This window comes from Gouania willdenowi, chromosome 18, assembly GCF_900634775.1.
Source record: "Gouania willdenowi chromosome 18, fGouWil2.1, whole genome shotgun sequence".
In the NCBI taxonomy this organism is placed as follows: domain Eukaryota; kingdom Metazoa; phylum Chordata; class Actinopteri; order Blenniiformes; family Gobiesocidae; genus Gouania; species Gouania willdenowi.
Genome location: NC_041061.1, coordinates 24,348,328 through 24,360,832, shown reverse-complemented (window position 1 = coordinate 24,360,832; position 12,505 = coordinate 24,348,328). Strand labels below are relative to the sequence as shown.

Genomic DNA, 12,505 nt, shown 5'->3' with positions numbered 1-12,505 from the left:
TTACTGAAGTTGAACAAGTATACTTATTTTATTTATCCTTAGTTTATTTGTGGAGAACATCTCGGGTGGGACCACTTTGAAAACCTTTACAACCCCACCGGACCCGCTCACGGGGGCAGCTCCCCCAGCTCCGTGGGGGTCTAAATGTTGTACAGAATGAATGAAATCACACATTCTATACCTCTCTGTAATCCTGAGAAACTCAGCTAAAACTGTAGCTAACCCAAATTCAGAACAAAAGACCACAGCACACACACCTGGCCATTATGTTCAAAGAGGGAAAGGTCGACAACTTTGCAAACTCGGCTTTTCCCACTGCTGTGAGTCACAAAATAAACACAGCTTTATTGCAAGACACTACGTGAAACTACAGACAGAGCCTAATCTACTGATATACAGGTCGGGTATGCTACATTTCAAACAGCGTCACAAAATCTGAAAATACACAGCGGCAAAAGTCAGTACCTTTGTTGTTTCTAATCAAATGTTGCTCCGGTGTGCATAAAACTCTATATTTTGATAAATTGTTGCAGATAGATCTCGCCATTACAAACACCCAGGCATTTCTCAGTCAAGAAATCCGTCCAATGAGCTCACAGCGCTTGTGCGTAAAACGGCAGGTCTCTTCGGTCTGAAAGCCTATTTGTTTGGCACTGTACTTTCCGAGGCGCATTGAATGCCTCACCACGTAACGTCAAAAGAACTGCTGTGCACTGCTCAGTCTTGTGTGCCCAGAGTTGCTAACAGATGCGGAAGACTCCTTTTGTGTGAGTTCTATGGACATTTAACCGCACCGTTCTACGTACTACACATATCTGAATGTTCAGTGTTTACAACCTGTTGCAAGACATTAAAGGCTGATTAAAAGCCAGGATCTTTCCATGTTCTTGTCCCTAAAGAGCAGTTAAACATTCTTTGCACCTCCTTTATCCTTGGGAGGGAAAAATAGCATTACGCATGGCACAGCACAAACTTTGAAAAAAAAACTATTGTTTATTATTATCACCAAATTTACTTCAGTTTATGTCCATACATTAGTTCAATTATTATTATTTCTGGCTTTGTAGCCTTCCCTATTGAGAAATGGCTTTATGTTTGATGTCAATCTCTGGAGGGTTTTTAGGCAGACTACAGATTTTTGTATTTAAAACACGATTGTCACTCAGTATCATATATTTCCAAAATTCCACATCATCTGCAACCATTAATTAAAAAAAATAGCCATGTAGAAGCTTTGAAAAAGTAATTTTTTGTGGGCCTGGGATTTTCGGAGAAAAGAGGCTTGTGGTTAACATGTTGTTTTAACTTGTTATGTATATTATGTGAACTAAAATTAGGTTTGGCGGGGGGAGGCTGTGTTTATATATTGGTATCGGTTAGTATCGGAAATACTAATAACGAACATCTATATCTAGGTTAGATTGTAGGTGCTCACACCCTCTATTTTCATCTTGTCTCATTCAAGCAGATGCAGAACAGTGTAAATACGGGAAGAATCGAGTGGAAGCCGATGCCAAACGACTGCAGGCTAAAGAGGATGAGCTGATGAAGAAGAAGCAAGACATCAGGAACCATCTGACCCAGCTAAAGAAAGAAAGGAGCAGTCTGCGCTCTGCAGTGGAGGCAGCTACTGGTAAGAAAGCAAACAACCTCTTCTTTCCACATCAGGCATAAATGGGTTAGAGAGGTGCTTTCTACACTTTGTTCCATCAGGTAAAAGATCCCAAGCCTCGCTGTCGGAGCGACTGAAGAAGGTGGAGGACGAGTGCAGGAAGAAGGAGGAGGAGCGGGTAAACCTCGAGCTGGAGCTGACAGAAGTGAAGGAAAGCCTGAAGAAGGCTCTGAGCGGAGGAGTCACTTTAGGTCTCACCATCGAACCCAAAAACGGCTCTGCTGGTCTTCAGGTCAGTTATGAGTACACAAATGGTTTTAACAAAGCCAACCTAAAGCCCTCACACCTGAGCTTGGGTCATTGATTGTCTGTGATTGCAGAAAACGGACAGAAAACGGAATTTATGTTCTGTCACGTAAAAGGTAGTCTGACACATTTTGTGACAATATCACATATTTACAGACTATTTTTCTCCAGAAAATGAGATAAACCAACAAATACTGTATGTCCAATTCTGCCCATAATCCCGTTCAAAGTGTCGTACAGCTAGTGATCATGTTATTCTGTGACTCAAAAATGAATGCAGAGCTTCATCTGTGTTTCTAATGTAGGGATGGGAATCAAAAATTGTTTTTTTCTGAGAACCGGTTCCCAGTAATCCAATTCCTAGGAATTGTTTGTTTGCTTGCCTGTCAATTTCACTTATTGGTTCCTCTTACGTCGCAAGTACGTGATGACATCACGTTTTCACGGAATGCCGCTCCGAGAAACGGACGGAGATTCACAAACATCGTAAAGTTTAACGAGCACGGTGGCTCTGTGTTTAGGAGTCGTTGATGATTTGTGTAGTTTTTGGCAGTTTAGACGGTGTTTCGGGTGATTTAGGCGGTGTTTGAAGCAGCCAGGACGGGAGGAAGGCGGGCGGTGCACGTAATCAGTCTTCCCATTAAAAAAAAAAATGTTCCGGTGACAGCGTTTCATGTCGATTTTGTCCATTTCTGCGTTTAACAGTGAATTACGTTTTCAACGGTCGATTCCGTTTGCGATTCCGTCATCGTGGATTTTATAGGGCTCTACATAGTCCAAAGAGTGGATCAAGAAGTCCAACTATATAGAAGCCTTCCTCCCATCCCAACCAAAGACAGCACTGCCCTCTGGTGGTGGATGAAGAGGGACACATTGCCAATGGTGTCAGCTTTAGCTGAGAAATGTCTCTGTGTCCAAGCATCCTCAACTCCATCTGAAAGGGTGTTCTCCACAGCTGGAGACTTCCTCAGTCCACAACGATCTCGTATCCTTCCTGACAAGGCAAACATGCTCATTTTTTCTGCACAAAAACAGTTAATCTACCACAGTTGATAAGTGCAGCTGTACTCTTGGTTAATATGTTATTTCTTTAAGAGAAGAATTATTTGTTTCATGTCTGAATTAGTTTTGGATCAAGTTGTTCAAGTTCACTGTAAATATTCTCAAAAGTTTGTAGCCAAAGTGTCATATATTGTATATATTATTATCCAGTGAAAACAATCTATACCTGGTGGATTAAAAGAGCTGATATCCCTGCAGGAAATTAAAGAGACAAAGATAAGATAATAAAGAGTTAAAGCAAACAAATCCATTTGTATTATTTACAAATTGTTTCCCTCAGCCAATGAGAATCAATAAGAGAATCTGTAAGGAATCGAATCGGTAAGCAGCATCGATAATGGAATCGGAATCACTAAATTCTTATTAATTGCCATCCTATTTTAATGTGTTGTGAAGATCAAGCGGTTCAGATTATTATGACTGCATTCAAATCTGTTAAAGCTCTGGTACAAAGACAGGTTAAGATGATAATGTATTAGCTGAACTGGTCATCGTTCTACCCGGTGACACGTCACAGCAGAAGCATCACACCTCCGATCAAGCAGCTGTGTGGGATTTCCTGCAAAACATTAGGGTTATTCGCCTGTTGGTGATAATCACAGGTTGCACAAATAATGTTTTGGGACAACATCACACAGTTCAGTGGTATTTTTCCAGTTTAACTGAGGATCAAAAGCCCATCTAAAACATATAAAATGTAAAATGAATAACAGTAATTGAATCTATTAGCCCTTATTTAGCATGTTTGGTAAGATTTAGGGAAGTCAGTAAAGTAATCTAAACAGGGTAAGACGATGAAACGGAAAATCTGTGCCTCTACTAATCATCCCTGTCAGTAGTGAATAAGACTGGGTTTAAAAATTGATTAATCGATTTGAATCGATCCTCCTTTGTATACCCCGATATCGATTCATAAAACCCTTGAATCGAACCTTTTAATACGTCTTGCTGCCTTTAGATTAGTAGTGCCGTTAGGGGGGCGGGGGTGGGGAGGGCACAAACCGCAGCTCTACCCAAAAGGTATTGTAAGGACGTGATTTGAGCTGTTATCACAGTTTTACAGGTTTTAATGGAAGTCGTAGTAACCTGTAGACAATAGTCGATGCTAGGAACAAAGAACCGTCTCACGCCGTCATTCACTCACACTTCCCCGTGGGAACGGAATGTGTTGACACACTGTTACTCTTTCCCCGCTTATGCCCGCCCACTCCCCAGCCTTCCAGCCAATCAACACTCAGAACACATGTAAACAAGACGCACATTGGCACATTGGCAGAGAAAGCCGCATGTAAACATGATGCCATGGGAAATCATGGTTGTTCCCTGCGCTCCAGCTGCAAATGATGAGCAAAAAAAAATTTGATAAAAGAATTTTTCTTGAAGATTGTTGTCGACATGAATTTAAAAGTATTTTCTTACATTTATCAAAGACCTGGCTTATTTGATACATTAAGACAATTCAGAATCGTTTTAATTTCTGTTTGCTTTTATTTATATTTATTTATTTATTTTTATGGTTGTGTCTTTTATTATACAGTTAGATTTGTTGTGTAGCCACTGGAAACGTTTGTGAGACTCAAAGGAATGAGAATGTTTTGAGTTTACAATGTGTCTGTTGCCACTTTAGTTACACAGCCTGCCTTGTGCTTTGAATTGATTTAAGTCATTGCACTTTTGTTCTGCTCAGGTCATGTCAAATAAAATGTACACGATTAATGCAGCATGAGGTTCATTTATTGATGTAAATGTTCATATTTTTACTGATGCACCAAGATAAAGCTGTAGTTTCTACTATTTGCATCATTAGTTCTAATAAGAATGTCTTCCATATCCAAGTGAAATTGGTGCTGCGTGATATCCTTAACTGAATCAAAAATCAATCAAAAATAAATCGTAAATTGAATAGAGAATCGAGAATTGTCAATCGAATCAAATCGATTTGGGAAATTTGAATCGATACCCAGCCCTAGCAGTGAATACAAACATACCTGAACTTGTCAATCTGGGATTTGTGAAACTTTCTGATTCCACCAAATCCTTAAGATCTGCTGTAGTTTGGCAATAAAGCCTGAAGCGTTCACACACTTTTTATTCACAAAAAGTCCAATGACAGTATCTTGTTTATTTCTCGGGCCATTACTTCCTGATCATGGGTGCACATTCCTCTGTAATAAAGGGGGAAATACAAATATAGCAGCAGGCGTAGTTAGATAAAACCAACCCCACACCTCTGTGTATTACTGTACAAGTTATTGTTAGTTCAGTGTGTTGCATGTCTTCGAACACTAATTTTTTCTCTTTTTTAATAATAATACATTTTATTTATAATGCATTTCGATTTAAAGCAAATCTCAAAGTATAACAAATGGGTGCATAGGTGTAAAAAATGTAAAATTTCATCATGTCTGTGTTACAGTCACCAGCAACACTGCGGCGTACACAGGACTCCTCCCCTTTCACCAGCTGTGACACCAGTGACACTGAGTCCTGTTCTCTACCCGTTAACAGCGCCTCACTGCTGCGCCGACAGCAGAGCGGCAAAAAGCCCTCACCTGTCAGGGGACACGTCCTCAGGAAGGCCAAGGTTCAAGCGTTTTTATTTACATTTGGTTCACTGAACATCACTGCTGAGAATCACTGGTTGTGTTCCATCAGAGATCATCATGTGTGCTGTGTGAAACTGTTGTATTTAATTTAGGTTTATACACATTAGCTGCAACACATTAGCTGCAACACATTAGCTGCAACACAACACATTAGCCTCAACACAACACATTAGCTGCAACACATTAGCCTCAACACAACACATTAGCCTCAACACAACACATTAGCCTCAACACAACACATTAGCCTCAACATAACACATTAGCCACAACACAATGCATTAGCCTCAACATAACACATTAGCCACAACACAATGCATTAGCCTCAACATAACACATTAGCCACAACACAATGCATTAGCCACAACACAACCCATTAGCCACAACATAACACATTAGCCAAAAAAAACACTTTAGCCACAACACAATGCATTAGCCATAACACAATGCATTAGCCACAACACAATGCATTAGCCACAACACAACCCATTAGCCACAACACAATGCATTAGCCACAACACAACCCATTAGCCAAAAAAAACGCTTTAGCCACAACACAATGCATTAGCCACAACACAATGCATTAGCCACAACACAATGCATTAGCCACAACACAATGCATTAGCCACAACACAACACATTAGCCACAACACAACACAATAGCCTCAACATAACACATTAGCCACAACACAATGCATTAGCCTCAACATAACACATTAGCCACAACACAATGCATTAGCCTCAACATAACACATTAGCCACAACACAATGCATTAGCCACAACACAACCCATTAGCCACAACATAACACATTAGCCAAAAAAAACACTTTAGCCACAACACAATGCATTAGCCATAACACAGTGCATTAGCCACAACACAATGCATTAGCCACAACACAACCCATTAGCCAAAAAAAACGCTTTAGCCACAACACAATGCATTAGCCACAACACAATGCATTAGCCACAACACAATGCATTAGCCACAACACAATGCATTAGCCACAACACAATGCATTAGCCGCAACACAATGCATTAGCCGCAACACAATGCATTAGCCGCAACACAATGCATTAGCCACAACACAATGCATTAGCCACAACACAATGCATTAGCCACAACACAATGCATTAGCCACAACACAGTGCATTAGCCACAATGCAACACATTAGCCACAACACAATGCGTTAGCCAAAAACAACGCATTAGCCACAACACAATGCGTTAGCCAAAAACAACGCATTAGCCACAACACAATGCATTAGCCAAAAACAACGCATTAGCCACAACACAACGCATTAGCCAGATACAACGCATTAGCCAGATACAACGCATTAGCCAGATACAACGCATTAGCCAGAAACAACGCATTAGCCACAACACAACGCATTAGCCAAAAACAACGCATTAGCCACAACACAATGCATTAGCCAAAAACAACGCATTAGCCACAACGCATTAGCCACAACACAACGCATTAGCCAGAAACAACGCATTAGCCAGAAACAACGCATTAGCCAGAAACAACGCATTAGCCAGAAACAACGCATTAGCCACAACACAACGCATTAGCCACAACACAATGCATTAGCCAAAAACAACACTTTAGCCACAACACAACGCACAGAGTGAGGAGTTTAGCAAACAATATTGTCTGTCCATATTAAGAGAAATGTTCAAAGCCAGAGAAAACATGTCTCCACATTGTCTGCAGCCTCACCTTTTAAAGGTGACTGTCACATATTGTAATCAGCTGTACTCACCAAAATGACTAAATGAGCCTTTGTTTTCTGCAGGAATGGGAGCAGAAGAGCGGCACATAAACCCACGCTGCGTTTCTGAAGAAAATCTGTATATATTTATTTAAAACTCATCCCACACGGAGCGAGATGAGCGGAGCATTGACAAGGTCCAGTAACAGGTTTTCAGCAGACTAAAGGCACACGTGGAAGACCTCAGAAACATCAACACCAAACATCACACACTGTCACCGTGCTATCAGGCAAAAACAGACTTTTTCACTCGTAAAAAAAAAAGTCAGACCAAGTATTTATTTGTAAATGTCTAAAGTAAATACACGCTTCCCTTTTCTTTATTTATGTTGATATATTTAAAGTATCTGTGTCTTATGTGTAGCTTTCCATACAATCCCATTTTCTACATTGTATCTAATGGTTAAAGTTTGTAACACACACCAACACTGCTTGAAAGTAGCACACATTCCCCTTAGTGAAAGTGTTGACTAGTTTGGTAATGGGCGTGGGGCTCAGTTTATGAGATTCAAGGTTTATTGTGACATTTATCTGTTAACCCTCCAGAGGAAAAACATCCGACATCTCAGCCACACACTGCATCATAGGGTATAGTCGAAGGTGAAAACCCGCCAATGGTACGTAATATGGATGATTTTAAACTCTGAAAAGGGCTACATTTAAAATAAGTTTTGGCCACACTTTACTCTAAGTTTTATACATCAGGATGACACTACGCTGTCATTATCTGTCATTAGCATGAACAAGGTGTCATGAAGTGTTGCTCTCTAAGTTATGACACATTTGGAGCTATGTTGACATTTTGGATTAGGTGGTGAGATCTAGTTAGGTTAGGTAGGGTTAAGGTTAAGGAACTAGTAACACGTTGGTGTCCAAAAGTGTCCCATTGTTCTTCAATTTAGCTATTGGCTGATTATGTTGGCATGTGACGTTTTTGTGGATTCTTACGTCACGAAAAACCACCACTGTTAACCCCGCCCCTCCTATAAAAACTAGCAGCTGTGCACTCTGCAATCTGTGGCGAGTAGGTTGAATTGAGATGATGTGAATACAGAGGTTTAATGAGTTGCTAGTTAGCATAGCATAGATTGTTCTTATAGTATAGTCAATAGTATAGACTAAGTGCCCATGACCAAACATTTTTTTTAATTTGAGGTGTTTTTAGCCAAAACCTCTGGGTTTGGTTAATAGTGTATAACTGAATTGAATCCATCTGTAGCAGACTGGTGAGCAGGTAAACGTTGAAGACGCAGCACACAGATGTGTTGAAGGTTTTCTGGCTCTTTATTGCTCAGTATTTATTCATAGCTCTGTTAGCTCGACGCAGCTAACGGACTCAGTAGCTCAGAGTTAGACCTGAGTCTCTCTGCTGACAATCAAACACACACGTCACACCATCATACATTGAATTCATTTTTTGCCCACATTTGATGCGTTTCTTTCGCCTGGGAAAACAATCCAATATAAACTGTGGATGACAGATTCATCTCCAAGTAGCGTAAATACACTTGAGTGCTGAACATTAATGGTGTTTGTTTTAACGACTAAAAAGCATCTGGCACAATGTAAACACAACGCTGTAATGGGTTGAAATGTTGGTTTGCTCTATTAAGTCAGGACATTAGGCTGCTTTAACCTCGGCTCTTCATTAGTTATTGACAATTGCATTATTTGGAAATAGTCCTAAATACTTGGTGGCTCCTTGTTTGAGAATGTGGTTTCAGATGTGATGAATGATAAAAACAAGTTAGTTTGTGACGCATTCTACCATAGAAATCAACAGGAGAGAGGACATGACCACCGTGAGAACGCTTTGGCTGCCGTTTTACTCACGACACTCAGCAGCTAGCTTCTGCTCACGTTAATAATCATGACAACAATGAAATCTATCACATTAAAGACCCATTTTTTGATGTTTAACAATATGTACGACAGTGTGTTAGTCAATAAAAGATGAGTGGCAAATAGTTCCTATTGTGGACATGTAGCATCAGAAAAACTACAACTGGCTAAAGCTTTCTTATTCATGAAGTCCAGCTTGTTTACTGAAGCCTGTGTGTGCACGTGTGTGTGTGCACGTGTGTGTGTGCACGTGTGTGTGTTTTCCAATGTCTCGGCACATTCCAAACCTTTTATCCATACACTGACTAATGTTTCAATGCTGTGTGTTCTGCTAAATTCAAGACTGTGATTTAGATTGTTCAACATAAAAAATACACTTGCATGCACACAAACACACACATACATACGAGTCATTCTAATATGTTACAAGGTGCTTTTTTAAAAAAGAAAAAAAAAATAGCTTTACACTCCACTGCAAAAGCGTTTTTGTTTTTTTTTTATTAAGCATGTTTTTGTCCCCTGCAGCTTTAAAGTGTGAAGGCAACATTTGGTGGGAAACTCAAACATTTGGATTTAAAAAAACAAACCCTTTCATAATCTCACTGACCTTTAACAGTCAGTTTGACTGAAATATAGGACAAAGTTTGCCCATTATCAGTTCTATAGTTTTGTTTTCATAAAGGGTCAAATCTGATTTGGGTTTTTTTTTTCAGGGATGTTTGGAAACTCGAGCTGTAACTCACAACCAGCTACTCTTACTGCTTTTATCTTTTGTTTTGTTTTTGATGAAAAAAATCAGAATAAACAAAATCAGAACCCTTTTTTAAAAAAGGGGACAGAATCCCACTTTATTTTTTTCCCATATTTATTAAATAACCTTAATTTAAATAAAATAGTTTTCAAACGTGGCATTGTTTTATATTTATGTCCATTTTTCGAATAAAAGATTGGGATTTTGTCTTGTCACCATATTTCACAACTCCCACTAATGCTGTAAATACAAGTTTCAAGTTGGTTTATGTTTTATTAAAGTACATATTTTACAAAATGTCTCATTGGCAGTTTCCACTAAGTTAATGTAAGCATTAAAAACAACTCTGTAAAAGTCATGCTTGTTCGTCTCAGTCGTTCCTTTGCCACTGACTGGTGTATAAAGGTGCTTTTGCATGCACACTGTTTGCTACGCCATGTTTCCCTGTCATGTAAATACATTTTGTCTGTTAATTCACAATTCTGCCTGTCACAGTGTATTATTACCAGAAGATTATTTCAGTGTAGACTGAACAGGATGTATGATGTTAGTTCATGTGAACCTGCTCTACATTGCATTGTGGGAGGGGGCGGGGCTATAGACTCATACATCACTGTTTCGTTTTTGCATCTTAAATATTTTCTACTTTTATATATTTCAGACACTCTTCAACTCGGAGACACACGTTTGTACATGAATAAATAAATCTCTTGCAAACGTCTCGGCTGGTTTGTTGTGGACTATCATGAATCATGAAACCCCAAAACCACTTTTTTCTCCTGCAAACAAATGTTTTTGGGTATGAAGTAGGGGTGTCCCTATCGGATATTGGTCCGATATTAACCTGAAAACTAATATCGGATTAAATTTTTCAGATTTTTCGATTTATTTATTTTTTATTTTTTAGAATTCATTTTTTATTTATTTTATTCAATTGTAGAATACTGTATATATTATGTTGAAGGTGAAAAATGATGTAACCAATTGGTTAATAATACATCTGTCACTTTTCTCTCATCCCTACTGTTGCTGACTATTGTTCTCCGTTGGAGTGACATCACTTGATCAAGTCTTTTCTAACATTCCACACTAAAAAATAAGGTATTTTTTTTATTAAAGAAAAGAGAGAGAGAGAGAAGAAAGTATGTATGAAAGAAGCCAGGCATAACGAGCCGTTCACTGAGAGCAGCAGTAAAAAGGAAAAACGTGCTGAGCTCAGCGATAGCGCTTACAGGCTCATCAGAATCAGAATGGAGGGACCAGATCTGATGGACTATGATGCCAGGCCAGATGTTCAGCTGTGGTTCTCCCAGAGCAGGGTTCTGCAACTTGTGGCTCTGGGGCCTAATGTGGCCCTTTGACTCTTTTGCAATGGCTACCTATAGCTTTAAAAAAAAGAAACAATTGAAATGAGGAGTTATTATTTTTTACAGAGGCTATTAATGATTAATAAAATCAAAATATAACAATTTGTTAACCTAAAATAAATCACGTTGTGGAATGACTCAGCACCTTCCTACTTCACCTCCTGCAACATCTATAGACTAAAACTAGGAGAAGAGATCACATTACTCCTGTATTAGCCTCTCTGCATTGGCTTCCCATAAAATATAGAATAGAATTCAAGATTCTTCTTCTCACTTATAAAGCCCTAAATGGACAGGCACCAGTCTATCTCAAGGAGCTTGTAGTGCCATACAATCCCCCCAGAACACTACGCTCTCAAAATGCTGGACTACTCGTTGTTCCATTCATCTCTAAAAGTAGTATAGGAGGAAGAGCTTTCAGTTATCAGGCCCCACTTCTCTGGAACCATCTACCAACCACGGTTCGGGGGGCAGACACCCTCTCTACCTTTAAGGTTAGGCTCAAAACATTCCTCTTTGATAAAGCTTTTAGTTAGGAACCAGCTCATAGCTCATAATTAAGATGCAATAGGCATAGACTGCCGGGGGGGGGGGGGTCTGGCATGCTCGGTTGGAGAGAGGTTGGAGAGGGCGTTAAGAGAGAGGTCATTTAGGTTAGAGAGGGACCGGAGAGGGTCCCATTCCTCTCTCAAACACTCCCTCTATGTCTGCTTCTTCCCTTGTGTGTTTGCTCCTGTACTCCTTCTGGCTTTTGTCTTGCAGGTCCGTGGGATCCTTAGTGTGGAGTTACAGAGACTCAGCGGCTCTGTCTCCACCCTTTTCTCTGCACACACCCAACACAGCATAACGTGGATGGCTGTTCATCATAGGAATGGGATCCACACAAGGTTCCTGCTGCTTAACAGAAGGTTTTCCTTGCCGCCATGATGAATTCATGTTGGGTGTGGGATACATATGTATGTGTATATACGTATATATGCATATGTGTGTATCCATAAAATGAAGAGTCCGTCCTTAAGACTGCTCTACTGTAAAGTGCCTTGAGATACCATTGGTTATGATTTGGCGCTATACAAATAAAGATTGATTGATTGATTGATTGATAGACCATCAACTTTCCTGCACCTGTGACTAACCTTAAGTTTTAAATCCCTGGTAAAATAACTAAACCAACAAACTAACCTCAAC

At 39.7% G+C, this 12,505-nt stretch overlaps 1 protein-coding gene across 5 annotated transcripts in view; it reads left to right on the top strand.

The window, feature by feature from the left end:
* afap1 (actin filament associated protein 1) overlaps positions 1 to 10,667 on the top strand; it is a 154,823-nt gene extending 144,156 nt beyond the window's left edge. For 4 of the 5 annotated variants that reach the window (XM_028475013.1, XM_028475012.1, XM_028475015.1 and 1 more), the window contains 4 exons: positions 1,466 to 1,633; positions 1,714 to 1,904; positions 5,397 to 5,564; positions 7,382 to 10,667. In XM_028475013.1, the coding sequence (XP_028330814.1) occupies positions 1,466 to 1,633; positions 1,714 to 1,904; positions 5,397 to 5,564; positions 7,382 to 7,408 (554 nt within the window). In that variant the 3' untranslated portion in view covers positions 7,409 to 10,667. The remainder of the gene's footprint in view (positions 1 to 1,465; positions 1,634 to 1,713; positions 1,905 to 5,396; positions 5,565 to 7,381) is intronic. The other variant, XM_028475011.1, reaches the window with a different exon arrangement.
* Positions 10,668 to 12,505: the final 1,838 nt, after the last annotated feature.